At 36.4% G+C, this 27221-nt stretch overlaps 2 protein-coding genes across 17 annotated transcripts in view; one reads left to right on the forward strand and one right to left on the reverse strand.

Annotated features, from left to right (window-relative positions):
* CEP290 (centrosomal protein 290) overlaps positions 1-16133 on the reverse strand; it is a 50657-nt gene extending 34524 nt beyond the window's left edge. For 2 of the 6 annotated variants that reach the window (XM_004937603.5, XM_040671196.2), the window contains exons 1-20: positions 15888-16133; positions 14437-14493; positions 13716-13838; positions 13501-13578; positions 12674-12743; positions 12411-12457; positions 11876-12019; positions 11600-11653; positions 10555-10707; positions 10007-10189; positions 9549-9638; positions 9353-9475; positions 6717-6840; positions 5349-5521; positions 4025-4187; positions 3304-3404; positions 3131-3218; positions 2530-2642; positions 1873-1957; positions 370-512 (exon numbers count right to left, since the gene is read on the reverse strand). In XM_004937603.5, coding sequence (XP_004937660.2) covers positions 370-512; positions 1873-1957; positions 2530-2642; positions 3131-3218; positions 3304-3404; positions 4025-4187; positions 5349-5521; positions 6717-6840; positions 9353-9475; positions 9549-9638; positions 10007-10189; positions 10555-10707; positions 11600-11653; positions 11876-12019; positions 12411-12457; positions 12674-12743; positions 13501-13578; positions 13716-13817 — 2034 coding nt within the window. In that variant the 5' untranslated portion in view covers positions 13818-13838; positions 14437-14493; positions 15888-16133. Of the gene's footprint in view, positions 1-369; positions 513-1872; positions 1958-2529; positions 2643-3130; positions 3219-3303; positions 3405-4024; positions 4188-5348; positions 5522-6716; positions 6841-9352; positions 9476-9548; positions 9639-10006; positions 10190-10554; positions 10708-11599; positions 11654-11875; positions 12020-12410; positions 12458-12673; positions 12744-13500; positions 13579-13715; positions 13839-14436; positions 14494-15060; positions 15141-15887 lie in introns of those variants that run through there. The other 4 variants (XM_040671180.2, XM_040671188.2, XM_040671177.2 and 1 more) reach the window with 4 other exon arrangements.
* Positions 16134-16284: 151 nt separating this feature from the next.
* The window catches only part of TMTC3 (transmembrane and tetratricopeptide repeat containing 3), a 58895-nt gene continuing 47958 nt past the window's right edge, over positions 16285-27221 (forward strand). For 2 of the 11 annotated variants that reach the window (XM_040671299.2, XM_040671246.2), the window contains exons 1-3: positions 16285-16348; positions 17083-17180; positions 26723-26837. The gene's annotated coding sequence lies outside the window, so the exon portion shown is untranslated. Of the gene's footprint in view, positions 16473-17082; positions 17181-19587; positions 19643-26722; positions 26838-27221 lie in introns of all 11 variants that reach the window. The other 9 variants (XM_046943940.1, XM_040671279.2, XM_040671290.2 and 6 more) reach the window with 6 other exon arrangements.

Consider the following 27221-nt stretch of genomic DNA (forward strand, 5'->3'; position numbering starts at 1 on the left):
TTTTCCTATAAAAACACTAAGTTTTCAGTACAATGTTTAAATTCTGTTTCTTTGACATTTCCTGTAGATCCTGCATAGATGTAATGCATGCAAATTAACTTTTATCTTAAGCTTTATGTCTAGGACAGTAAACTTAACCCAAGTCAGTTTCATGCTATCTCATCAATTTTTTTTTTTTCAACTCTTCTTGTTCTTTGGTTTTTTATTTATTTTTACAGAGGAATCACATTATGTAATCCCACTTTTACTTGTAAGGAAGTATATACCAGCTACTATTTAACTATACAAAACTCAAAGACAAAATAAATAAATAAATAAATAAATAACCTACAAATTGTATAAGGACAAATAGTAAGAGAGTAAGCTTACATTAACTAAACGATCCAAACTAGGGATTATTAAGGCTGTTTCTCCCCCCTTCACAGTAGGATCCTTCTGCATTTCCTTCACAGCTTGCAATATTTCTTTCATTCCTTGTTCAAGTTGTTTATTCTCTTCTGATAATTCTTTTACTGCAATAAATACTGTTAATGTATCCAAAAGCACTATAACATGATTTATTTACTAGAACGTTTCATCATAATATCTCTTGATTTTATATATAACATTTATGTTACATACAGACAAAACCAACTCGGAAGATTTTTGCTGGAGAAATATCAATAAAACAATAGAGAAATCCTTCATGGGAAGACATCTGACTTTACTGAACTTGTCAGCATTCCATGTTTCCCAAAACTTTTAAAAGTTTTTTAGTAGCCTGTCTGATCAATTCTCACAGATCCAGAAACATGGCTATGTTGGAAATATTTGTGTGTAACGATGACGACTAGAGGGATCACTTGAATTCCCGGTACAGACTGGTAAAACAGAGCATTTAAATTCTTTGGGTGTAATAAGGACTCTCAAATCACACAGTTTTCCTACTACCATTTGTCTCTCAAGTGAAATTCCAGTTTCTAGCATGGAAGAAGTTTAGAAACATTAAATAAATACATAGATATACAGAAAGACAGATAGATACACGAACAGACACAACAAAATCTTGAGGAGATTCTCTGCATCTTGAAAACATTCCTGGCTGTCCTCAAGATTGAGAAGTGAACTGCAAAATGTAAAGCAATTTGAGAAGTGTCACCAAGTCTATTCTGAAAGCGAAAAAAGGATTTTTAGACTTCACACTCTCCAAGAAACGTTAAGATCCTTGTACAGATAAATTAGCATTATTTCTATTTCAGAGCCTGCATGCAATGCACCTCAGATAGCACACATATATACACAAGTAGAAATTGGATTTAATTTCCCAAAGATTTCTTGGAGAAGCAAAACATAATTAAGAAGGAAAACACACATTCATTATATATAAGATCTCCCACAGACTTAAAGATTTTCTTAGGTCCCGTTCTTAAAAAGGAGAGAATCTAGTTCAATGTATTTAGTATGAATAAACTATGTTTCTTGCACTACCACTGATTTAATCTTAAAATTAGAAATATACATGCATTAACAGACAACACATATACATATAAATATAAAAACTTTTTTTTGTTGTTTTAAAAAGGCATTAAGGACAATTCCAAGAAATTCTAATTTGGCAAATGCTATTTATGTTTGCAATCATTGTGCTAACATCTGGATCAATTCAGAAACTTAATTTCCATACAACTGCATCAAAATAATAGCAAAAAAAAAAAAAATTCTGTGTACATTGCAAATTCAATCATTGTGAAAGATACCAAACTAAACTGCATTTAAAAGAAACTGCAAAGGTAAATATTTATCGTCACAGTCATAAAAAATAGAACAAATAAACAAGCAATCTGCAGGTATCTGATAACACTGTAGTTTTTAAAATATGTTGTTCCAACTTACATTTAGATTGAAATTTGGCTATTATAGTCCTGTTCTTTTCCAAATCTCTCTCTCTCTCACTCAACTCGTTTGCAAGATACTCATTCTAAAGAAACAAAAAAAAATCAGAAATTGTAAATTAGGAATATTAGTAGTAAAATCCTAATTAAGACTCTTCAGGTATGAAATGTTAAATGAGAATGAAACATCTGAAAACATTCTAATCCACTACATTCAACAGTGAAATTATATGGCATATGAACCAACATGAGGTGTTACATCATGGGCAATTATTAAAGAAATAGTCTGGCAGCAACAAAACCATCAAGAAAAGCTACTTAAACTATAAATAAACTTTATATAAATATCCTTTCTCTTTTTTGTTTTTTAACTTAAAAAAAACCCACAATCTACTAACCGCTCTGTTTGGCTTCTGCATTATTCAAGCTGTAATTCTGCATAACTACTTAGCATACTCCTAATCAACAAATTTCTGTATAGCTGCTCATTCTTAAAGAATGGGCCAAGAAATGGCCCTTAACAAAAATCCTCCTTTTTAGTTAGGTCTGAATTAGAAGTTGCACACACTTGTTTCTATACTTTTGATTATTTACTAACATCACTGTTATTTGAAACAGATGCATAGTAAATGCTTATGAACTTGCTTTATAAACCTACCTTTGCCTTTACTTCAGCAATATTCTGTGTGTTCAAGAAATCAAACTCTCTCTTATTCATCTGCTTCTCTTCAGTGAAGTAGTCTGTTATCTGCACATCACCAGCCTCCAGTGCTAATTGCAAATAAATGTACAAGAAATAAATGACTATTATTATTATTATTATTATTATTATTATTATTTTGGTCTTCAAACAAGTAAATATATTCCAGTCAGTAGATCCGATTTCTATTTTTCTACCTGCAGAGAAAGGAGATGTAAACCTTTCCATTCAAACAGATCATGTTTGCGTAGGTAGAACAGAGTAGAAATTTTTAAGATATCTGAAATGGATTTGTTATCAAGATGTACTGGAAATCATGGTGAGACAATCTTATGTATAAGAAGTGCAGACCAGTGACAGTGATGCACTACTAAGTCATCAAGTCGAAAATCTATTGGGCTGTAAGACTACAGAAACATAAAACCACTCACCACATCTTATAGATTCAGAGAAAAGTATTTTACCTTCTAATTTAATCAACATCATAAATTGAACAGAGCTGCATTATTAACTATAGACAATGCTCCAGCAAGACAGTTTGTAATAAAAAATATCCTACCTCTTGTGGCAACTCTTCTTCCTTTCTCCTGAGCCAATTTACGAACCTGTTTTTTCAGTTCAACTCTTTCCTCTTCTAGTCTTTCAATCTGCATATTATTAATAAAACAGTACTTCATTCTGTTCACGGTAATATAATGTAGTAGTTACATAAAAATATGATTTATCACTTACCTCTTTCAACAGAATCTGGTTTTCAGATCTATATTGCTGCTGTTTCAGTGTTTTGCTGTTTCTGAATTCATTTAAATCAATCATTGCCTTTGGCTCAAGACCTGAAACATGGTATACACATATAATGTGTAATCATTCATTAAGAAGGAATATTACTGTTAATGGTCATTAGTAGATAGCCCATTTAAATAATAACTTAATCAGTCAGGGAGAATAAAAAAACTAGTAAATTGATGATTAAATATATACATATTTTCACACATTATGCTCTGTATAAAAATAACAGAAGAAATCACAATTTTGCTTCAGTCACTCAAAAAAGTGTAATAAAATACCACCTAAAATTTACTGCACTTATGTTTTGATACCCCCATATAAAAATAAGCCTGTCCACTTTTTTCCTGTTTTTCAATCTAGAATTACAATTTCGATACCTTTTGGTTTCTAAATACTAAATTATGAAGCCAATATATCATCTACAATCAAGAAGGAATCAAAAACTAAAAGGCAATGCAAAATCTATGCTCTTGCTTTCTTCAGCCAAAGCAGCCTGTAAGCTAAATTTAGAAATGTACATTCACTCATTTTGTCCTAACTAAAACTACTTGCAACTATTAGCAAAATATACGGAAGTATTTCCAAGTAATTACTTTGTATAGTTAAGAAAGTCCATGACATTCTTACACAATTAGTAATTGAAAATGTAATGAATATAACATACCTAAGCGTTCTCTAAGCTCTTCATTTTCATCAAGAAAATCATTTATTTTAAGTTCAAGTTTATTGATTTCCTTAATTAACATTTCAATCTCGTGATCTCGTATTTTGATTTGCTTTTTTAAATCCTTTATTTCAGCAACAGCCTCTTCCAAACCATATACTCCCTGTAAAAATCCAAATGGGAATTATAAACAAAGCCTCCCACAGAGCACAGAGAAAAAATTACAAATCTGTGTTTCATTGTTACAAAGTTGATGACACTATTTGAAAACAAAACAAGAAGAATCTGCTATGATTCAGAACTTACCCTGACCATCATAGGAAACCTGTGATAAGCGCAATAAAGACAATAGCCAAGTGAAAAAATCCTTCCAGAAGACTACAAGGATCAAGTGAGTTCATCCTCTTGATGGGCTGACTCAGTGTCCACTAAAGTAAAAGCTGACCATAGCATACGGCAGATTTCTAACTGTAATGCCTATTTCTTTCACGCAAACATTTTCAGGAAAACATGCCATAGTATCTTTGATTCTTCATCACTACATTAAAGGATGGCAAGACTTTCAATACTGATTAATTCCAAAATATCTTTGAAATTAATTCCTCAGGTATCTAAATTTTACCAAAAGAGTGTCACTTTTTGCATGCTATATAATTGTCAAAGTAAGTTTTGAGGAATCATATTACATATATGTACATGTGTACATATTACAATATGTACACATATTACATATATGTACATAAAAAGTACATCAAATACTAAATGCTTAACAAGAAAACATCCTTCAGTTATTATAACTCTTCTACACCGTACTTACTACAATATGCTGCCACATGAAAGTAAATCCTACAAATCTGTCCTCTAATTACAGAGTAGCCTCTGCACGTTTTGAAACTGAGCCCACTTATTATAGGATTCTTTGAAGATTCTATCTTGACTGTGATCAAAAACAGCCAGTGCAGCTTCACCAAGGGCAGATCGTGCCTGAACAATCTGGTGGCCTTCTATGATGGAGTGATGGTATGAGAGGACAAAGGTCAAATGATGCCATCATTCTATGACTCTTCAATTAATGTTCAATGGGTTTCACTCACATTCAGCCTATGTTCATATGCTAATATTGTCGACTTGAAAAAGTCTTTATGTACAGTTAACAAACTGCATGCAATCAGTGACCAGTAAAGTTATTATAAAAGGAAAAAAAAACAGCATTGGAAGATATTCACTTAATTTCTAATTTAGAACACAATCAATAAAATGCAAAAAGAAAATGATTTGCTAAAACTATGACAAAATATTCTGGCCACTTGAACAAACTGTTTACCAGTTCGTAGTTTTTCATTCGTTTCAGAGCCTCAACAAGTTCTTTGTCCTTTTCTCTAGCATCTGCTTCAGCTAGTTCTGCTGATTTCTCAGCCTCCTTAGCTCTCTCTTCTAGCAGTTTTAATTTTTCTTGCATTTCTCCTAGACGATTCTGATGAGCAAGAGATGAGAGACCTGGAAAGGAAAACAATTATCTGGTGACAATTCAGTTAGAAATTCTACAGACTCGAGAAACACTTCAGATAATGTTATAAAGGAAATCTTAATTACTTGCTCTTTTAAGCAAGTAAGTACAAAGGGCTACATATTAGAGCATTTTTTTTTCCAATTGTTCCTTCAAACAACCCTCATAAGAAGTATGCATGTAAGAGACATCAGAATTTATTTTGAATTGTATGTAATTAATCATTTGCAGGTCTTTACAGAGGTGAGTTCTTGTATATTATACCCTAGCCTATAAAGACTAGGTTTAGTTTTATAAATAAATAAAGCTAAATAAAATAAATATTAATTATTTTTTTATGTTACCTCTAAAGCCCACTGAAGTACTGTGAACAATTTTAAACCATCCTTGCATATAGGATAAATGGAAGCGAACAAAAAAAATCAAGAGATAAATATTACTTAAATATTACAAATATTTTTTTTGTATTTCTGAAGAATACACCTCCCCTATGAAGACAGTCTGAGAGAGTTGGGGCTGTTCAGCCTGGAGAAGAGAAGGCTCCAAAGACACCTGACAGCGGCCTTTCATTACCTACAGGGAGACTGTAAGAAAGAAGAAAACAGACAAGAGCCTGTTGTGATAGATAGGGGGAAATGGTTTCAAACTGAAAAAGGGGAGATTCAGACTGGATATGAGGAAAAGGATTTTTCACGGTAAGGGTAGTAAGGTACTGAAATGAATTGCCCAAATTGATGGTGGACGCCCCGTCCCTGAAGACATTCAAGGGCGGGATGGATGAGGCTCTGAGCAATCTGATCTAGCTGTAGCAGTCCCTGCTCACTGCAGTGGAATTGGACCAGATACCTTTAAAAGACCCTTCCAACTCAATAAATTCTAAAATTATATGATTTTAAGCTAATGTGTAGGTATGTTTCTTCTGTGGTGCTTTGATTACCAAAACCAGACTGGCAAAGTGAACATGTTAAAATCTTCAGTGTTAGAGTCCATAAGGAAAGAAGAATGAGCGCAGAGACTTTCAAAGCTTTCTCATGGAGTAAGTGACCTATCTGTAGCTGTCCTTTTTCATTGCATCAGAGTTGTAAAGACGACACCTGAAGGTCCCTTCCAACTGAAATGATTCTATGACATTTACTCCTCCTTAATTTCCTTTTAATACTCCTTAAAAAAACATGCTCAGCTTACCTTTATCTTTTTGGAGATCATTTTTTAATTCCTCAATAAGAAATGCATTTTGTTCCATTTCTTTGGTATACTGTTCAACTTGCTCAGTAAGCAGTCTTATCTGCGCATCTCGCTCTTGCACGCCCTACAAAAAGAAAAGAAAAAAAATTGAAGACATTCTTCTTTACTGGCCATCTCACTCTTCTACACTCAAAAAAAAAAAAAAACAGAAAAAGAGAAGCTCTATTAAAGAAATTCCCCTTTACTGACACAGAAACTACTTGTACAGAACAACACATTTCTTCAAAAGTACATGATAAGTCAAAAGCAACTATGACAAAAACAATAAAATTACACGGCAAGCAAATATACTATACTTACAGCATAGAGTTCAGATATTAGCTAGAAGTAGCATATTTAAAGGCAAAGCAAGGAGAACAAAAGAAAGAGTAAAAATAAAGCATTCAAATAACATAAACACACTGAAGCATTATTTTATCAATTTTACATGGAATGGTTCTGTAAGAGCAAAGACAGTGCATGACAACAAGTCCTAGACCAAACAGATTTTTTTACTATCTCCTCATTAACAGGTGGTAGGAACTGAGAGTTATATAATCAAGATTGGGAAGACTAATAATCCATCATACATAATGCCTAATTTGCAGACTAACTTCCAACCAATCATTCAACTTTTAATAATTCAAATCAAATCTTGCCTTACATGCATACATATACGTAGGTAGACACAGAATGTGAAAGTGTCCATTAACATATTATTTCTATGCTTTTACACGAACTTCAGAAATATCACAGAAAGCTCAGTTTTATTTCTGGTGCGATTAATTAAAAAAAAAAACTTGGAAAAAAATTACAGAAAATAACTATATAATATAAAAATTTCAAGAGTTGCTTACCTTACTTAATATCAAACTTATGAAAAACAAAATTTCAGGGTTTCTTAGAGGTTTCTTAGAGGAAAAATATAATCACATGCTTAGCAAAGTTGTAAGAAACTAAATAAATGTGCATACACACTGAACTGCAACAAGCTTGGCCCATTTTTAGTTCCAACACAATGTATTAACTTTAGTTCTTAAATGCTCTCTTTAAAATATGTTTATTTCCACAAACTGTTCAAAATAGCACGCTAGAGACTGTTGTCCAAAATCAAATTCTACAGTCATCTAGTCAGTTAAAAACAGACTGTATGACTGCTTACCAAAGATTTCTTCAGCTACTTTCACCTTCTGATCATCGGAAGCTAAATTGTACTTAAGTTGTTTTTGTGTTTTCTACTGAGAAGTTATCCAGTCCTGCAAGACTGCAAAATTATACCTCATCATACTATTCAGTCTACAAATGCCAGTAATGTACATTCCAGGATTCCTGATGGAATGTGAGATTATTTTGAATGTTTTAAATTAAGTTTGTCAAGAAAACGGAGAAATTCAAAATCATAATTAATTATCTAATTTAAGATTAATGAATGAGATATTTAAATTCAGCTAGCTTTCACCTTTTGAACCACAGACTTCAACAGTACGGCTCTAGAGAAAACAAAGGAACACAGAAGATAAAATCCCTAGGGAAGGTTTCTTCCTTGACAGGTTTACAAGATAAACTAAACTATAATTTATCAATGTTAAATTCTGATGCTCAGATGTTAAAGCAATTTTTCTGCAAATAGTTAGAAAAGATATATAAAAAAGTAATAGAACTGACTATCAAAAGCTCATCACATACAGAAAAAGAAATTTCCTTTGTGCAGATTAAGCTAATTTTGTGGTGGAATAAATCAATCTGCCTCATAATTCTCAAACATGAGTAGCATAATATTCCGGTACTTGCAAACTATGAAAGACTAAAGTATTTGGTCAGTAGTTTACCTATCAAGTGGTAATTTCTATGCACATGTCTGAACCCTTCTTTTTTCTTGTCTCAAAGCTCGCTTTCTGAGGCTTTTTTTTTTTTTGTGATAAGACTGACTTATCTAGGAGGTGAGTGGTGGGTGTTGCTGTGTGGCAATCAACATCATCTCTTTGTGGACAATTTTACACTTGAAAGACCAGGAGAGTTTACTGGAGACAGATCTGGCTTGTGAGCAAATAACTCCAGCTTGGTACAGGATATTTGGGAATTATACCATTGTATCCCATGATAACAGGATACAGGTGGGCGCCTTCCTGCTCCCTCTTATCTGCTGATTTAAGTTTGCAAGGTCTGGGAGACAGGAACAAAAATGCTCCTGCTGAGATCCCAAAGCCAGAAGCTGTCACTCCAAAAAGAGCTGACTCAAACACTTTGGACTTACAAGTAAGTTTGTACTGTCATTGTTAGCAGTCCTCAACTGAATAACACAACCTCTGACGACCCATCACTACTGAAGATCAACGTCTGAACCACAAGCAACTTGGGAATCCTGGTGGTGACTCTCCCTCTCTCTTGCTTTCTACAAAGACTCCCTGCTTTTATTTCCTATCTCTTTTCTATCGCCTATCATACCTTCTCCAACTCCCTAAGCAACTAGAATTTGCAATAAACTGGTAGGGCTGACATTTGACCTGTTGTGCCATAATCTTGCCATTGGTTACACATATATTACTCCCTCCTAGAACTGGAGCAAGACAGCATGCAATTTATCACATAGACTGTACCTGCTGAAGGGCAAGTATACTGTTTCTATTTACATCAAGTCGTGCCATTTTCATCTCCTCTTTGATGTTAAACAACATTTGCTGATATTCTATGAGTTCGTCGTCTTTTGAAGCCAAGATTTTCTAAAAAGGTAGAAAATACCATCAGAATGCTTGAAGTAATCCTTAAAATAATAAAAAAAGGTATTAGAAGTACCTTCCATTCTTCAACTTTTGCATTTATAGCTGCCATGAGTGGATCATCTTCCTCATTCTTTGCTTTCAGCTGGTCTGAAAGCTCCTGAACCTAGAAATGTAATTTGGATCAATTTAGCATCAAAAAAAAAAAATAAAAAATGCTTTACTTAAAAAACACTTATGTACAAACACACTACATCAAACACATGCAACTTAGTGGAAGATCATTAAAGAAGTAAGGTAAAATTCTGGCTCTAAGAACGCAATTTGACTAAAAGTATATGAAAGTATTTTGCGACCTGCAATCAAGTTTAAATATTTGCATCAAGTTTAAAGATCATATTATTTCCAGAAAGTGTTATTTCAGCAGACAATGTGTTTTTAACTGGATATGTTGAATATTTTTTAAATTAAGCTAAAATATGACAATTCAATATAAAACAAATTACACTCAATAACATAAACGTTAGTTCTTACTTGAAATTTGTACTGTTCATTCTCCTTTCTTAACTGATCCATAACAATATCAGATTGTTGCACAATTAGTTTCATTTTATTATATTCATCAGTCATCTTCTCCATTTCTTGCACCGATTCCTCAAGATTCTTTCTCATTTCTTGGTTTTGAATGTCTAACTTCTCATTAGTTTCAGTCAAATTCTGCAAAATTTAAGAATCCGCTGCTTTTAAAAAGTGTGCGTCTTAATACCTGAATAACCAGAAATTGAAAGCTACCTTAAATGTAGTACTTCAAAGTATAAATTAGTCCAGAATAGGGTATTTCGCCTCTGGATCCTCAAATTCAACAAATTCTATGGGCTAAGTGCTAAACATCTCCCAGTATCAGTAACTTTATTAAACTTCGTTTCTTCAAACATTCAGATAGAAAACATATACATCACAGAACCCAACTGCATTAAAAATCCCCTTAATCCGCATGATTTGGCCTGTTATTTGGCATAGCTTTTGTGAAAAATATTACCATCAGTAACAGCCTAATAAATACTCAAAAGCACCCATTTTACCTGAATTTCATCCAAATACTGGACAAGCTCAAAGTTCTTTTTGGACAACTGAGATCTGTAATCAGAATCATCTCCTCTTCGTGACAGAACTGCTTCTTTATGAGAATCTATTTGCCTCTGATAGTCAACTACATCCTGACGCAATTGTTCATTCTGCAGAGAAAGCAATCCAAAAATGAATCTATTTTGAAGGGCTGAAAACAAAGTTGTTTTTCTAGCAAGCTAACACAAAGACCTAAGGCAGTCAAAGCCATCTAAACTCCTACAGTCTGCTTTTAAAAACTTAAAACGTCTCACCTTTCTCTTTATTTGTTTTTTCTTCTGATTAAAAAGGAGAGAACAAAAGCAAGAGAACAAAGCATGAAAAATACTAGAAAGTGCCTCTGCTTTATACAAGACTAAGTAGGAATCAACATAAAAGCAAAACAGTAGAATTATCTATATACCCATGCATGTGTATATGTACATATGCACACATAGATAAAAAGGCCTGAGGCATGATTTTCAAGTTTCCACCAGAACATTAATTTTACATGCTACTGTCTATTGCAAGATTACAGATTTTAAAGGTATACAAACAATCACAAAATCATCTTAAAAGAATGATTCACAAAGAAATTTAGTAGTAGTGAATGGTAACTCTTAACTTATTTTTGTATAAACTACTGACTTAAAAAAAAAAAAAAAAACTATTGGGAAAAGCAGCAAGAAGCAGCAAGTATAAACTGAATCCTGACTGCTATCCATCAAAGACATTTGTCAATAGCATTTAAGAAAAATACTAAAACTTTGAATAACCAAAGTCCAAATAAAATTAATCTTAGGACTGTAAAGTCAAGCATGGATCCTGATCTCAAATACCTAAATTTCTCCAGAAGAGATCTATGATAAATCTGTGAAAACTAATTAAAATCTCCTAACTTCTTCATATCAGTAACTAGGAAATGCTCTAGAAAATAAATAAATACCATATCATATAAAAAGTTATATAGAAAACTAAAATTGTAAAACCTACTAAGTAAATAAGCAGTCATTCTTTACTAACCTCTCTCCTTAATTTGATGTTCTCATTTTCTGCATCTTCATTTCGAAGAGCAAGCTAGAATAAGATAATAAAACCTTTATCATGTATATAGATATATATATATATGCATATAAATGTATAAAGGTAAAATCACAGAATATGAAAGCAAAGACAAGAAACAGAATAGTGACTCTATTCCATCACTGTTTTTTATTTCAGAGGCTCTTTTCAGAATGTCAAACTTTTAAATGCTGTTTCTGAACTGCTTTAGATAAATCAAATTGAAGGCTTTCTTACCTGTTCATTCACTTTCTTCTCTTTTTCCAGTTCCTTCTCTATATCTATTAATTGTCTCTCCTTTTGTTCTACCTGTTTCTCCAGTTGGCGGATCTCATCACGCAAAAAACGGGTATCACGACCACCAGCTGAACTTTGTGCCATCTTAAGAATATAAAAGTGATGTAACAGTTTTTCAAAACAGAAACACATTTAAAAAGAAAAAAAGAAAAAGATGGTACAGCTAATATTCAGGATATACAACAGGACAGCCTCACTAGCTTCCTTCAGCAACAACAAAAAAAACAAATGACTAAAAATAAATGGGACTTACTGAAATAAATTTCATTGTATGTACACAGTTTTTTGTAAAAAATAAGGCTGGTGAATACTCAAAAGCCAATTAAAAAGGGTTAACTAACACTTAAGGCTATTATATCTCTTGAACTGGTTAAAATTGTAGTGTTTAAAAGCAAAACAAAACAAAACACATTATAATCAAGAACCACCCCCCCCCCCCCAGCATTCTATAAGCTAAAACCATTTCAAAATGTACCTCTAATTCACTTTCCAGCTTCATCATCTTTGTTTTGAATAGATTTTCTGTTAAAACACAACAGATACAATTAATTACCCATCAGTGTACACAAAGCAACAATTATGAACTTAATAAGCCTTTAAATATCTGGCATTACTGAAGCAATTGACTACAGATCAGGTGGGATTTTATTCATTTTCCTAAATTTAAAGAAACAACAAACAAACCTAACAAATAAATTTAACAAATCATTTATGAAGAGCATAATGAGATTTGCTTACCACATTTGGCTTGTTCTTCCCCAGCTTTTTCAACTTCTTCCAGTGCCAGCTCTACCTCTTGAGCTTTCATCTGGTAAAAAAAAATCACAGTAAGCAAAGAAAGAGGATTTACTACTAATGCAAACTAAGAAGGTGTCCCACAGACCTCAAGTTTAGGATTATGAAAACATTTGCAAAAGAACATCGGGTTGTTCGTCCAAAAAAAGAAACATCTTCTATTTTTCCCATGCTAACAATTTAGAACTTCAGATTCCTGAAATATTTTCTTTAGTAATTTATTACAGTGAAGCTGTCTAAACATTCCAAAGCACACAGCTGAAAATAAGAAATGGTAAAAAAGCTTCTCTATAAACAACATGCTGAGTTGTGCAGGTCTTATTTCTTGTTTTCAGTATGTTTACGAGTGTGACACTCGTAAGTGTCACACTTACAACACACTCGACAGATTTATAGGATCAGTTTTAGGGTAGTTTCTTCCATTCATACAGACACTTATGGAACTACTCCAAAATATCAACTAACTACAGTAACTTTGCTTGAAGTTAAAATCATAATTAATAACTCACTACATCTAACTCATTTCTGAGATATTTGTTTGCATTTTCTGCATTTGAAACTAAACTTTCCTAACCACATAACAATGCTTGTCCTATTCACTTCACTCCCCTATGGTGAAATGATCTCAGGAGTAACCAGCATGTTCAATACACAAGAAAAAGAAGGGAAAAAAAAGAGTAATCATGTTTTGATATAAATAAATAAATAAATAAATAAACAAATAAGTAAGTGTATCTAGAAAATTGGAGAAAGTGAGAATTAATACAAACCTTCATCAGTGACTGAGTAATTTTAAATAGATGTATCAGTTGTTCAGGAGTTTCATTTTTCAAGTCTTTCCCATCAACCTGAAGAAATAATAGTGTTTTTTATACAAATATCACTGAAATTCACGAAATAAATAATTTATGTATGTGAAAGAGCAAAAACAGGTTAGGGAAGAATGCATAGCAAAACTTATACGTTCTACTTTCCCCTTGAGTACCTTGGACAGAGTCTCAAGCAATCTGTCTGCTAGTTCTTCTTGACGAGGAAGAGCATCTGGATCTACTCTCATAAGCTTCTTCCAATCCAAAATGGGCGCCATATTGATTTTATAGTATTTTTCCTGAAACAAAATACAGAAGTAACAATTATCAGACATTGTTGCTGCCAGTAAGTCAAATAATTTAAAGGAGGCTAGCCAGTGAAGAACAAAATTCTATAGATTTCTGTTTTCATATTCTAATAACCGTATGGATTTTCTAGTACCAATTAATTTTCTGTTCATATTTTAGCATACTGTAAACAAGAAGATGACAGAAAAACTATTTTTTCTTTGCACAAAAAACTCATACACATTTGATCATGCACAATCTAAGAATTTGAAATTCAAACGTTGCATATCTGGACACAAGAGAAACTTCAATTTTCACCTCCAAATTTCCTTTGGTTCTTCTCAAATTCTCCTGCCCTTTGAACTAGCCCTTGTATGATAAAATCTCCATAAAATCACAAAATCCTTATTTTTTATATTTAAACAATCAACGCTTTCATTCAGTGCTATGATATCTACTTCTTTGTTGTCATCTCTAGGATACTAAAGTCTTGTATTAAGCATCCTTTCCTGTTGACTAGAATAACTGAATTGATAAAGGACAACAGGCCACACAGTAACTGACAAAAACCTTATGCGAATTAATGCAAATCTTTGTTCTAAAGCTTACTTGCTGGTTGCTGTGGGTCACAATAACTTCTCATACACCCGGAAGACAATACAGTACCTGAAAAAGGAAGAATTGATTGGAAACTTTGGATTATTACGTTTTTTACTGAGAGAGTGGTGAGGTGTTAGAAGAAGTTGCCAAGAGTGGTTGTGGATATTCCATCCCTGGAGGTGTGAACCCCCAGGGAGGTTGGAACTTGATGATCCTTGGGGCCATTCAATGATTCTATGATCCATAATGTTTTCTGGAGCTATCTCTGGCCTATATTGTCAATACTTAAAAAACTAGATTCTACCAAGTTAAAAAAAAATGTCATTTAAACTTACATATCACACTAATTTATTAAAACAATGTGAATGGTTAAGAAAATTAAGAAATAAATAAAAATAAACTGGACATTTAATTCATTATTATTCAATAAATTAATGATATAATGGGGACATATATTTTCTGGAAAAAGAAAAAAAAATCAAGCTTGGTAAATAGAAGTAACAAAGATTTATGCTAAAGCATATTTCAAGATCAGTTCCCTCATTCACTGGTCATCATTTAAAGACTCAAAAACTGAAATCAGAACTATTCTGAGAGCAAATTCACAGTCTTACTACTGTCAACCTTTCCTACCTTCCTTCTTTCATTTCTCTTTTTCTCTTCCTGACTTACAGAATAACTTCTTTAAGAAAGTATCACTCCTGAAATGGTATCTAAGGGGAGAGAGAGATGTATATAAATAAAATAGTCATTACTGGGACATCACCTCCGCTAAGACACAAGTTGCACAACCTAAATATACAGTATGTTCTATTGTACATTTGTATTTAAAGTACAATAAAAGTGGTATTACTTCTTCATAAAATGTAGCTGATCTCTTCCCCTCTGTAGAATACATGCTTTTATTTGACAGGTGATCCATGTAGTGATACAGATTTCATCACAGTGAAATCAAGCACCACTACCAACAGCAGTTCCTCTTCCATAAAGATGTGTCTAATGTGTAATTGAGTCATATATATACTCGAGTGGCACTAAATACCAGGAAATAGCACAGATGTGAGAGATGTGCTTTGCTGTACTAGCACTACAGAACACTACGTGTGAACTACAAAACCACAAATAAAATAGGACCTTGTGCAGGGATTTTATTTTGTACTGATTCATAAACCCTGGTCCTGACAAGGGCATGACCGCAATCCCTCCAGGATGCTGCTGTAAGACAGCTTTGCCTCCGTTTCACCACTGTTAAATTCGCAAATTGCCTTATTTTGCATCCACCTTCTCAAGGGGGCACGGCTGAAGCCTCAGTGGCACAGAGGCAGCGGCGTGCGATGTAACCATCTGCGGGCACAGACCAGACGCGCCCCCCCGGCACCAGAGGCCCCCGCCCGCGGCCCGGCTCCCTCGGCCGCCCCGCCGAGAACTCCGCTGCCACTCGCCGCCGCCCCCATCCTCACCGCTCCGCCGGAACGGTGATGGCGGCGGAGGCCGCTGCTAGGCGACGCCATCAAACTCTCCCGCCGACTCCGTTCTGAGGAAGCCGGGCAGGCGTAGGGGCGGGGAAAACCGACGCTTCCGCAGTACTACGAACCGCGCAAGACGCAGCGAATCTTCACAGGCGCGGACCGGGCAGCGCAGGGCGCGGCGCAGATCACGGCTGCTCACCGCAGGTGCGGGTCAGAGCCACCGCCCCGCGCCCAGGCGGCGAACTGCAAATCCCAGCATGCCATGCGGCCCTCCAGGACCACAGCTCCCGGCGTGCCTTGGCGCCCGTGGCCCCGAGCGGGGCGTTCTCCCGACAGCCTCCGCCAGCCGGAGGGGCGGCCGAGCCCAGGGGGCGGTCTGCGCGTGCGCAGTGCAGTGGGGGCCTCGGCGCGAGCGCTGGGCAGCGGCAAGACCGCTTCCGCGACGGGCTCAGGTAGGGCGGGCGGCGGTGGCGATGGGTCGGGGCCGGTCGTCTGCTGACGGGATTTGGGAGCCGGGCTCGGCGGAGCCGCTACCGTGGCCGTGTTCCGCGGGGATGAGTTGTTTCTGCTGCTGAGGTGCGGCCTCGGTCCTGGCCGCGCTTCCATGCCCCGGCTTGGCCCTCACCCTTCCTTACGCTTCCTCACAGCCCCCTCCTTTCCGCACCCTCCCGTTGGCTCCCGCTGCCCCAACCCGGCCCCGTACCCCCGCGCTGCAGGCTGCGCGCTCCTTCCCAGGAGTCCGCCTCGCTGCGCCTGTGGTACCGCCGGCACATGTATGCGCTTACCTTTATGTCCTCGGTGTGTAAGTATCGGTAACCGGCCCCAAGGGGCAGTTTGCAGGGCGGCACGGGAGGGGATTGCATGTGTGAGCTGCTCGCATCCATCGGGTGCTGCTGGCTAGCGAGGAATCTGAGCATGGTTAGCCCAGAAAGTTTGGGAGTTTCGCCTCAGTAGACATGAGCAGATCTTCTCAAATTGGAGAAAAACCCACTCCTATTTGAAGTGTGTTATATCCTACGTGTATATTCACTAGCTGTGTTAAGAGCTGAAACTGCTTTCTTTTACACTTTCTTAACTAAAAGGCAATGTCGATAAAAAGGTGATAATCTTTTGCATTTACCTTTCTTTTTATTTACTTTTTTTCTTTGCTGCTTTATTCACATTTGCTATCTCTTTATCGGTGTAGATCTTTAATGAGGGCTGACAAGACACAAGATGTTTGGCACGCCTGGTAGTTACGTAACTTGTTCCAGCCATGTCATAAATCTTAACTCTTGATTGAAGGTAAAGACTTTATCTCTCAGCTTGGGGTTGATTAGTTACAGCTCTCCGTTGGGTAAGAGAATACCCTTTGTGGTTAGGAAAGGGAAGGAGAGACTGGATTGTATTTCTAGAATGGAAACTTGCTAAGAAATAAAGTTATTTATGATTAAATGTAAAAAATAAAAGGAAAACAACAAGGAAAAAAGAACAGTTCTTGGCAGGAGTTACTTTATAGGTGGGGCAGGCAATACACAAAGTATAAAGCTGCCTTACTGTACAGTGAGCTTCTGGGAAATGGATCTTTATCCTTGTGAAATTTAAAGTAGTCCACTGATGATGTTCATGAAGTTCTGCAAGGCCAGGTGCAAGGCCCTACACCTCTGCTGGAGCAATCCCAAGCAAAATTACAAGCTGGACCAGAATAATTTGAGAGCATTCACGAGGAGAAGGATTTGGGGGTATTTGTTGATGAAAAAGTTGCTGTGAGCTGGCAATATACATTTGCAGCCCCAAAAGCCAACTATATCCTGGGCTACATCAAAAGAGGGATGGCCAGCAGGGTGAGGGCAGTGATTGCCCTCTTCTGAGGCCTCACCTGGAATACTGTATCCAGGCCTGGGGTTCCTGGTGCAAGGTGGACATGGAGCTGTTATGATGATTTCAGAGAAGTCCACAAGGATGATGAGAGAACTGGAGCACATTTCCTACAAAGAGAGGCTGAGAGAGCAGGGGTTGTTCAGCTTGGAGAAAAGAGGGTTCCAGGGAAACCTTACAGAGGTCTTCTGATATATAAAGGAGACCAGTGGGAAAGCTGGAAATGAAATCTTTGTCAAGGAGTGTAGCGGTGCAGTGATAGGACAAGGATAATGTCTTTTAATTCAAAGAGGGTTGATTTAAATTTAATAAACTAATTCCTTACCGTGAAGCTGATGAGGCACTGGAACAGATTGCCTCATCCTTGGAGATATTCAAGGCCAGGCTGAATTGGGCTTTGAGCAACAGTCTAGCAGGAGGTATCCCTGCCAACAGGGATGCTAGAAATGGATGGTCTTTAAGGTCCCTTCCAAACCATTCTGTAATTCTATCTTAAGATACTTCTAAATAGGAACACAAATATATATATTTGTTTTTTAGTTTTTAATTCTCTTTATGTTAGCAGTCTGATAATGTACTTGACTTTTTGGAAGTTTTTTTGTGGTCTTCTGTTACAAAATGAATAGAAAATACTCCATTATGTATTATGTGTTGTCCACATCTGGATTTGTAATTGTTTTGTGTAGCTAATGGTGAAGGTTGATGTGGATCTACAGCAGACTTTGAGGTAGACGGAAAAACTGAAAATGAAATGAGTGGGGAAAAAAATGAAATATTAGTCATACAAAAAATGGCAATGTTTAAAATACAGAATGTCTTAGAACAAGTGAAGTAAGATTTCTTTTGTTCTGCCCCAACATGCAATCGTGTGATGAAGTTTATGTAATCAATTTCCCCTTTGATGAGAACACACTCTTACAGTTCTGGAGCCAAAAAACATTTTAGCTCCTTATTACACAGCTTGACCTATCCTGATGGAAAAGACAGGCGTCTATATTAAGCCACATTTCTGATATCAGTATGCTATTTCAAAAACCTAATACAGAAACTGCACTATGAAAATTCAAATTGAATGTCATTCCAAAACAAAAAGAAGTCATCGTGTACAAACCAAGCATACTAAATAAGGACACGCGTAGCAGAGTCTTTTCAGTGTATGCTGGCCATGTAGCTTTTGTTCATCAGTTCTTTGGAGTTAATAAATGTGCAGTTTCTACTGTTAATATTTCAGGAACACAGAATGTTGGCCGGTTTGAGCATTATTTTAGAGATGGTATTTTTGCATCACTGTCCTGTAAAAAACAAGTAATGTTTTTTAGTGTAAATATAAAGCATATTATTTTGTTATTGTTTGAATGAATAGCTTGGTAGCCCACCCAGAAAAAAAGGAGGGGGGTGGTAGGGAAAGGAAAAATAGGTCTTACTGGAGTTTTTGTTCCTGTTAATTATTTTAAAGTATATATTATTCTACCTGTCTATTTCAGGTATTTGTTTTTCAGCTGACCATTGAAACAAACTGGAAATAAACCACCAGCTAAGCCACTGCCTCTTATCCATGTTTATGTTGCTTTATACTTTGATCCTCGTTTGTACCAGAATAACCTAAAATGTCCAATTGTTGGTTTAACTAATTGGTTGCCAACAAGCTCCTTAGTCTGTCCTCTGGGAAATCTTTCCTCTGGCATTGAACGTGTGTCAGAACTGCCACTTCTCATCTCCTCATGTAGCTGATATTTCATAGCTTTGCTGAGAGAAGGCTGGGGCTGTTTTCTTCCTAGGGAATGAGAAGTACTTCAAATTAGACCTATTCCTCTTCATGTTGTACTGTTTGCAGGAGGTTACTACACTGAAACATCTCTTGATGAGTAAGAAGAGGAAGGGGACTCCAGGTGTGTTTTGAATTTGTCCTGAGTTCCTAATACTGTTTGTCTTCTCCCATATGGGATCCAAGCTCAGTCATGAAAACCTCAACTGTCTAAGTTGGTTAAAACTGGAGATCTACTTTGGAGGGACATTTTTAAGAGAAGATAAAGGTTGTGTTGGAAGGGAACAGTGGAAAGGAAATGGTGATATCTTTCCATTATTAAACATGGGTATCAAGTTAGAAAGAGTACTAGATTTAGTCAAATAAAAATGCAGAAAGTGAAGGTAAGTAGGCAAGACAAGTGAGGACAGTATTGGAACCTCAGGTACTAAAGTAAGTTTTAAAGCGGCAAAACTACTTGTGTTAGAAGTCTGTTATATGTATTGGTGGCGTTCATAAATTCAGCCACCAAGTCTTGGATTAATTTGTTGCTCACCTGTAAGAATAAATTAAAAGAATGCAGCAGTTTTAACAGTTCTTTAACAATTTTCTTACACTTCTAAGAATTTAAGTCATTTGTCTGTGGGTGTTTTAAGTTGTTTGAGGCCTGTTATTATCAGTGTTTATTTCTCTGGTGTTACTAAGTTGCACAACTATTATTCAGCACCTTGTCCACGTGTTTTTATGTGTTAAAAGCTCTTTGCAGCTTTTAGAACTCCAAATGGGAGAGTGGGAAACCCATCTTTTTTGATGGTGGTTGAAAAGGCTGATGTTCTGATGTGACTGAGAAGTGCCAGGTGTTTTTTTTAGTATCCTGGAACATTTAATACAGCATAAAAATATTCAAATATGTGAATAATAAAATTGGGTCTTCAGAATATATTTGCAATGTTCTCTTACAGACAGTAAATAAATTTTTCTTTTTTGGTTGGTTGGTTTTGTTTTTTCTTATTCTGACAGCTTGAGCTGGCTTGTAATATACTAACTACCAAAAGCTGCAAATAACAACAATACGTACATGATGCTGAGTATTTTCAGGATCATTAAGAGCTCTCACACAAAAGCTGGAAAAGATAAAAAAAAACTTTGTAGTTGTGACAGCTGTTTGAGATTAATTTTAATGGATGTACTTATTCCTGGCAATTTCATAGGAAATGAGGAGGGTTAGGTGGATTATATGAAAAAGCCTATACATGGAAGTACCACAGCTTTAAAATTTTCTATCTTTTTCTTCCTTACAAAAGGAAGGAAAAGATGACTTAGGGTGTTTCTTCGTAGTAGACATAATGAACAAAGACAGTTATTAATGCCCTTCAGGGGATAAAACAAGTAAATACCGCTACCCAATAGAAGAGAAATTTTAAATGTATGTTTAAGTTCTTAAGATTAGGCATAGAATTTATATGATCAACATAAATATATTGGCTTCTGAAATTACTATTGATGTAATGTAGCAAATAACATGTTACTTAGCTGACAGGTAATGGAGCAGTAAACAGCTGCTACTTATCTAGGGACTGCTGCTGCACTCTTGCCTAAATACATCTTAGTTTCATATGGTCAAAAGGTAGTTTCTTCACTTCCAGATTTCCAAAGTGAGGTTACAAAGCATCTCAGTTTGGTTTTATGTGCATTTGTGTGCAATGTATGAAGACACTGATATTTTGCAGTGTGCTATCCTCATCTGTCTTTAGTCTCATAGATTTTTAGTTACTGGGGAGAAACATTTTCTCATTCTTCACTTCTCTAAGAGTTTTTTGGCTTTCGTGTAATATCTTACTATAGTTTGTAATTCTTGAGAAGGACTGAATAAATTTGTAGGAGATTCTCAGCAAGCAGGAGGAACGTTGCATGCCTTATAAGCCAAGCCTGGAGAGCTCTGGTTCTTGTTTGTCTTTTTCACTTTACGTCTGTGTACACGCATGAAAACAGCCCAGTGCAAAACACACATTTCTATGCCATACAGCTTGAGGAAATTAGACTAATAAGCAGGTATTGTGCACAGCTTTGGCATTGTTTTTCCATAATTAGCTCTCATGATCATGCAGTGTAACTTGCTTATTGTTTGCAGCTGTATATTATTCCTGACATGTTTGGATATTGCTGCAAATTTAAACATTCAGCAGAAATCTTTGAATTAAAGCACTTGTCAGTCCTCATTTTGTCCAGTCAAATGGGGACTGTGTGGCTGTTCTTAGATCAGGAATTAATAGCAGTACAGCCCAAAGGCTGATTTGGGTATCAGATGTATAGCTGTGGAAGTAAAAGGGGGGTGAGGTTAAAAACAGCCCCTGAAGCGACAGTCAAACTGTTCACGTATGTTGGACCAGTCAGTGGTGTGGTTTTTCTGTTGTAGTTTAACTCAGCAGGCAGCTTAGCACCACACAGCCTTTTGCTCACTTCTCTCACTTATCCCAGAAAGGGTAATCTGAGCTGATACAAAGACTATAGGATGGAAAAGAAAAGAAAAATAGTAATAACGATAAAAGAATTTACAAAACTAGCGATGCATAATGCAGTCAGTGAATAGCTGTTTTCAAGGATAAAATACAGGAGGAAGAAAACTTCATCAAAAATCTTTGAACTCACTGAGATTTGCAGCCACTGCTATCGAACCAGCCTGATACATTAGTTTCACAAAAACCAGGTCAAATATTCCATTAATTCTGCGTTTTTGTTACTTTTTTGTTTTGTTCTAAAAAAAAAAAAGTGTTGAAGAATAAAATAAGCTATTTTAAAGCACAGTATCAGAGGTGGATGTTGGTAGTATGGCAGTAGAGACTGAATATTCACACCAATATTCCATTACATTTTCTTGCCATGTGATGGATGGCCATAGAGGGGCACTCTGACAAAACGGTGTCCAAGATGAAAATATGTAAGAAGGGAAGGTGTGTCTTTGAATTCCTCCATGCAGAAAACATGGCACCCATTGGCATTCATTGACATTTGCTGAACATTTATAGACACCAAGCAGTGGTTGTGAGCACAGTAAGGCTCACATTGAGCAACAGGTGGTGCGTTTCAGCAACAGCAATAGTGATGTGAAAGACAAGCCACGTACCAAACATCCATGCAGCTTTTTACAAGTGTGGCACACAGGTTCTTGTTCATTGCTGTATAGTTAACAAATGTACAGTTAGCAGAGTGGTGTGGTTAGGATGGTATTTTACAGGTTTTATAGTTAGAAAGTTTATTGTGGTGGAAAGAGACAATCAAAAATAAATGAAATGCTTACCTATGTCCTAGGCTTACAGCAGAAAACTCCAAAGGGAAGGATCTCCAGAAATAGATCCTTCTCCAGTGGCAGTCAGCCCTTAAATGGGGGTCTAGGAGAAGTGGAGCCAGGCTCCACCCCTTCTGGTCACACAGGTGAATTGCCTTCACCTGTGCTCCCATAGCTGACTCAGGGCCTGCTTCAGGTGATCAATCAGTGGTTCAGGCCATGACTCAACAGTTCCCATATGATTGCTAATGAAAATGCATAGACAATGCATTTTCTTATGCTTACACTTAAAAAATAGTGTTTTGTAGCTAGAATTTGCTTTATCAAGTGGCGCTATTGTGTTCTTTGTATCTGTTATGGTTTCCCTGGAAACAAATAGGAGGCATTACTTCTGGAGCAACCCATGTACATTATAGTAGAAGTTAAATTTAGAAAGTAGGTGTGAATTGAGAAGAAATGGAGAATTAATTATTCTTATTTTAATTGTAATTTTGATTTTTTTTTTTTTTTCTGAATATGATTTATAGTCTTGCCTTTATGTGGATGTGAATAGTAAATCTTAGCCACTGGATCATCTCCTAGAAACTCAGGAAGGTAGTAAAGGAATACATTAAAAAAAGTAAATTATACTTTATTCTGTTACTCAGCGAATACAGCAAATCTGGTTGAAATATGTGTTGTATTTCAAGAAAGAGAAAAAGTATTTCAAATACTGAAACCAGGATATTCTCCCTCCCAGCAAGCCTTTATTAACAAACAAGCTGCTGAGCAACATGTTTTGCAGATATTTATCAGTACATTCATCACTGAAAATGCTGAAATGCTGACACTTGCAAGACCATACTTGGGTTGCTTCCAAATTTCAACATGCCTGTTGAGTGAGAAAGGGAATGGATCCACTCACCATGACTCTCTTGAGCAGCCCAGTCATATCAAGGCTTCAGCAACCTCATGCACATCTGCTATCCATGAGTTTCTTTGTCATGTGTACTCCTTATATGGCTTCCTACTTTCCAATGTCAAATGGCAACAGATAAATTGGTATGGAGAGTGTTGGCTGCCAGATAGTAATTACTGTTTTCTTCTGAGATTAATGGCAGGCATGCTTTTGTCTGACTTACAAGTACAGTTGAACTTTCATAATCCTCCCTCAGTTTTAGTCTTGCATTTTCAACTCGTTGAATATTCAGAATTTGGTGATTGGCCCAGTTGTAGAGTAGATATAAGTACTGTTTCTGATGTGGAGTCTTTCTTTCCTTGTCATGCTTAACTAAAGGACCACAAAAACATTTTTTCCACAGTTATGCTTTAATTCAACAAGAATGTTACACTACCCTGTATTCAGACCAGATGTAAAAAGTGATTTTCCTAATTTAATTCTTTTCTAGCATAGATTCCAAGAAAATAAGACCTTGAAGTGTCAGAGTGCAAATGAGTAGTTGTTAAATATCTGCGCTGCATTTTTTGTGCATTTTTTCATCACCTCGCTTTTCCCATTTTTTTTTCTTACCTTCCCTAGAAGCTGGAAAATGGGGGGTTCTTCCAGATTTGTTATGTACTCTTGACTGCCAGGGGTGCTTCTGCACACTGCAAAAGTTTGAGGCTACCAGGCTAGCAGCAGCTCAAGCGCTGCGTTGCATGACTTGCTGCTAAAATGTATTTTGCTGTGTTTACTTCTTACAGTGAATTTAGTAAGTTAAGAATTGTCTGGGGGTGTCTGTGGCTCAAATAGTTGTTTAAGAGGAACAAATCTTAGCACATAGTTGCATTAGTGACATTTGAAATGTGCAGGTATAGGGAAGGGAAAGCGACAAATAAGAAAATTCTGATTTAAAATTTTTTTTAGGCTTATCTTTCTGATGATGGGAAAGCCACTTCAGCCAGGCTTGGGATGCAACTAAAATCTTAAGTTCTCTATGCCTAGGAGTTCTCTTCCATCCAAATGAAAACAGCATTATTTTCTCTATAGTTTGCATGTAGGTCAGTGTAGCAGTCAGGAACAGTGTGATCAGCTGTGGTGTAGAACTAGTGTGAGTTCTGGAGGGAGGAAATAATAGAAGTTTGGAACAAAAATAAAGGCTTTTAAAAGCACTGGAATTGCCTAAGATAAAGGCATGAGTAAAGTAGTTGTGTTAACATATATTCTGCATACAGAAAAGTAAAAACCTTCAAAGAGTAGTTGAGCTTGCAATTAATTGGATAAACTCATTCCTTTGGACAGAGGTTGCTTAAGAATCTTATCTCATTTTCTTCCCAGTTGAGTAGCAGTATATGTTTCTGAAGTAAGAATATTTAAGAATTACCTCAGTTTGACTCTTTGAGACTCTTAAGCAGTATCTACAAAGGCTTGCTGCTCCAACCAGACAGTAAACTTATATTGCTAATAAATTAAGAAGTCTCAGATCACTAAAAACAGCTCACCTAGAGATGCATTTTCTTAAATGTTGAATTTAAATAATTCTTGATGTTGGTTCTGCATGGTAGTATTACTTTCTCCCTTAATTTTTGAAATATAATATTTCAGAATTGTAGACCTATGTGTATACCACCATTCACAATTACTCTCTGGGCCCACCATCCAGCCAGTTTTTTTCCCAGTGAAGGGTACACCTGTCCCAGTCACAAGCTGCAAGCTTCATCAGGAAAATACCATGGGAGAGGTATTTGGCTTTGCTGAAGTCTGGATAGGCTACATCCACAGCCTTTCTCTCATCCACCAGGCCGGTTACTCAGTCATAGAGGGAGATCAGGTTGATCGAGCAGGACTTACCTTTCATGAACCCATATTGGCTCGGCATCATCCCCTGATTGTCTCGCACGTGCTGTGTGATTACAAAGATGATCTGTTCCATAGCTTTCTCTGATGCCATGATCAAGCAGTCAAGACTGTAGTTGCCCAGATTCTCTCTTTCCAATCCTTCTTGTGAATGGGTATCACAATGGCAAATCTCCAGTCATCTGGGATCTCCCTGTTTCACCAGAATTGCTGATGGATGACAGAAAGTGGCTCAGCAATCACTTTTGCCAGCTCCCTTAGTACCCTCAAGTGGATCTCATCTGGTCCTGTGGACTTGTGACTCTCTGAGTGGAGTAGCAATCGCTAACAGTTTCCTCCTAAATGATGCTGATTTTATTCTGGTCCCCATCTCTGTCTTCCAGCTCAGGGAGCTGAGTACCCTGAGGATAACTGTTCTTACTATTAAAGTCAGAAACAAAGAAGCCATAGAGTACCTCACCTTTTCTTTATCTTTTGTGGCAGTGTTCCCTTCTGCAGCCAGTACAGGGTGGAGATTCTCCTTGGCCCTCCTTAGTGTATTTGTAACAGCACTTTTGCTTACCTTTTACAATGGTGGCAAGATTAAGTTCTAGCTGGGCTCTTGCTGTTCTAATTTTCCCTTTGCAGATCCTAGCAACATTATTGTATTCTTCTTGAGTTGCCTACTCCTTCTTCCAAAGATGGTAAGCTCTTTGTTTTTTTGGAGTCTCAGCAAGAGCTCACTGTTTGGCTAGGCAGTCTTCGTTCATGCTGTCTTGTCTTGTGGGATGCAGGGACGGCCTGCTCCTGCACCTTTAAGATTTCCTTCTTGAGGAATGTCCAACCTTCCTGTAGCCCTTTGCCCTACAGGACTGTCTCCTTAGGGATTCTCCCTCCCAGCGTCTGCCCTCTGGAAGTCCACGATAGCAATTTTTGCTGATCCCCTCTTCTGACTTAATCAAGAATAGAGATCTATCATTTTGTGGTCCTACGCCCAAGACTATTGTTTTCAAACAACCTGATAAAAAACAAGTTCAACTTTTGACCTGGCCACCTATGTATTATGTATGGAATAGTCATAATATTGCTATTTAATAATTTCAAGGGATTAGGAAGTTTATGCAAGATGAGGTAATATAAGATTAATTTCTAATGTTTTTTTTCATATGCTATTTTTCTTTAAGACAGAACACTCATGAACATTCATTGAAATCAGAGAAGTTGGCACAGTTGAGGAAAAAATGACTTTTTCATGAGCTTCTACAGAATATGCAAAAGAGCTAAGTGAGATCTTCAATGGTAAGTTTAACTTATTATTACTGTTACCCTAATAATTAATACATTGTTAATGTAAATTAATAATAATTTACTATTATTACTGTTTTATTATTATTACTGTTCCCCTGTACCACTTCTTGAATGCCTTTATTTATTACACTCTACAAGTTTCCTGTTCTTCAGAATGTTTGCAATATGTTTTTTTAATTGCATTTGAAATGTTTTGTTAGAAACACCTTTTAAACTAAAAAATGCAAATCATTAATACATTGTCTGCCCTTTTGATAATGTGAGCATCAGCATATTAATTTACTCAGGGTTCTAGAGCACCTAATTTTCAGTTCTCCAGTTTGCAACATTCGCTTCAATTGCACAGCTTTCTGCTACAAATTACATCACAAGTCA

Source organism: Gallus gallus, chromosome 1 (genome assembly GCF_016699485.2).
Source record: "Gallus gallus isolate bGalGal1 chromosome 1, bGalGal1.mat.broiler.GRCg7b, whole genome shotgun sequence".
In the NCBI taxonomy this organism is placed as follows: Eukaryota; Metazoa; Chordata; class Aves; order Galliformes; family Phasianidae; genus Gallus; species Gallus gallus.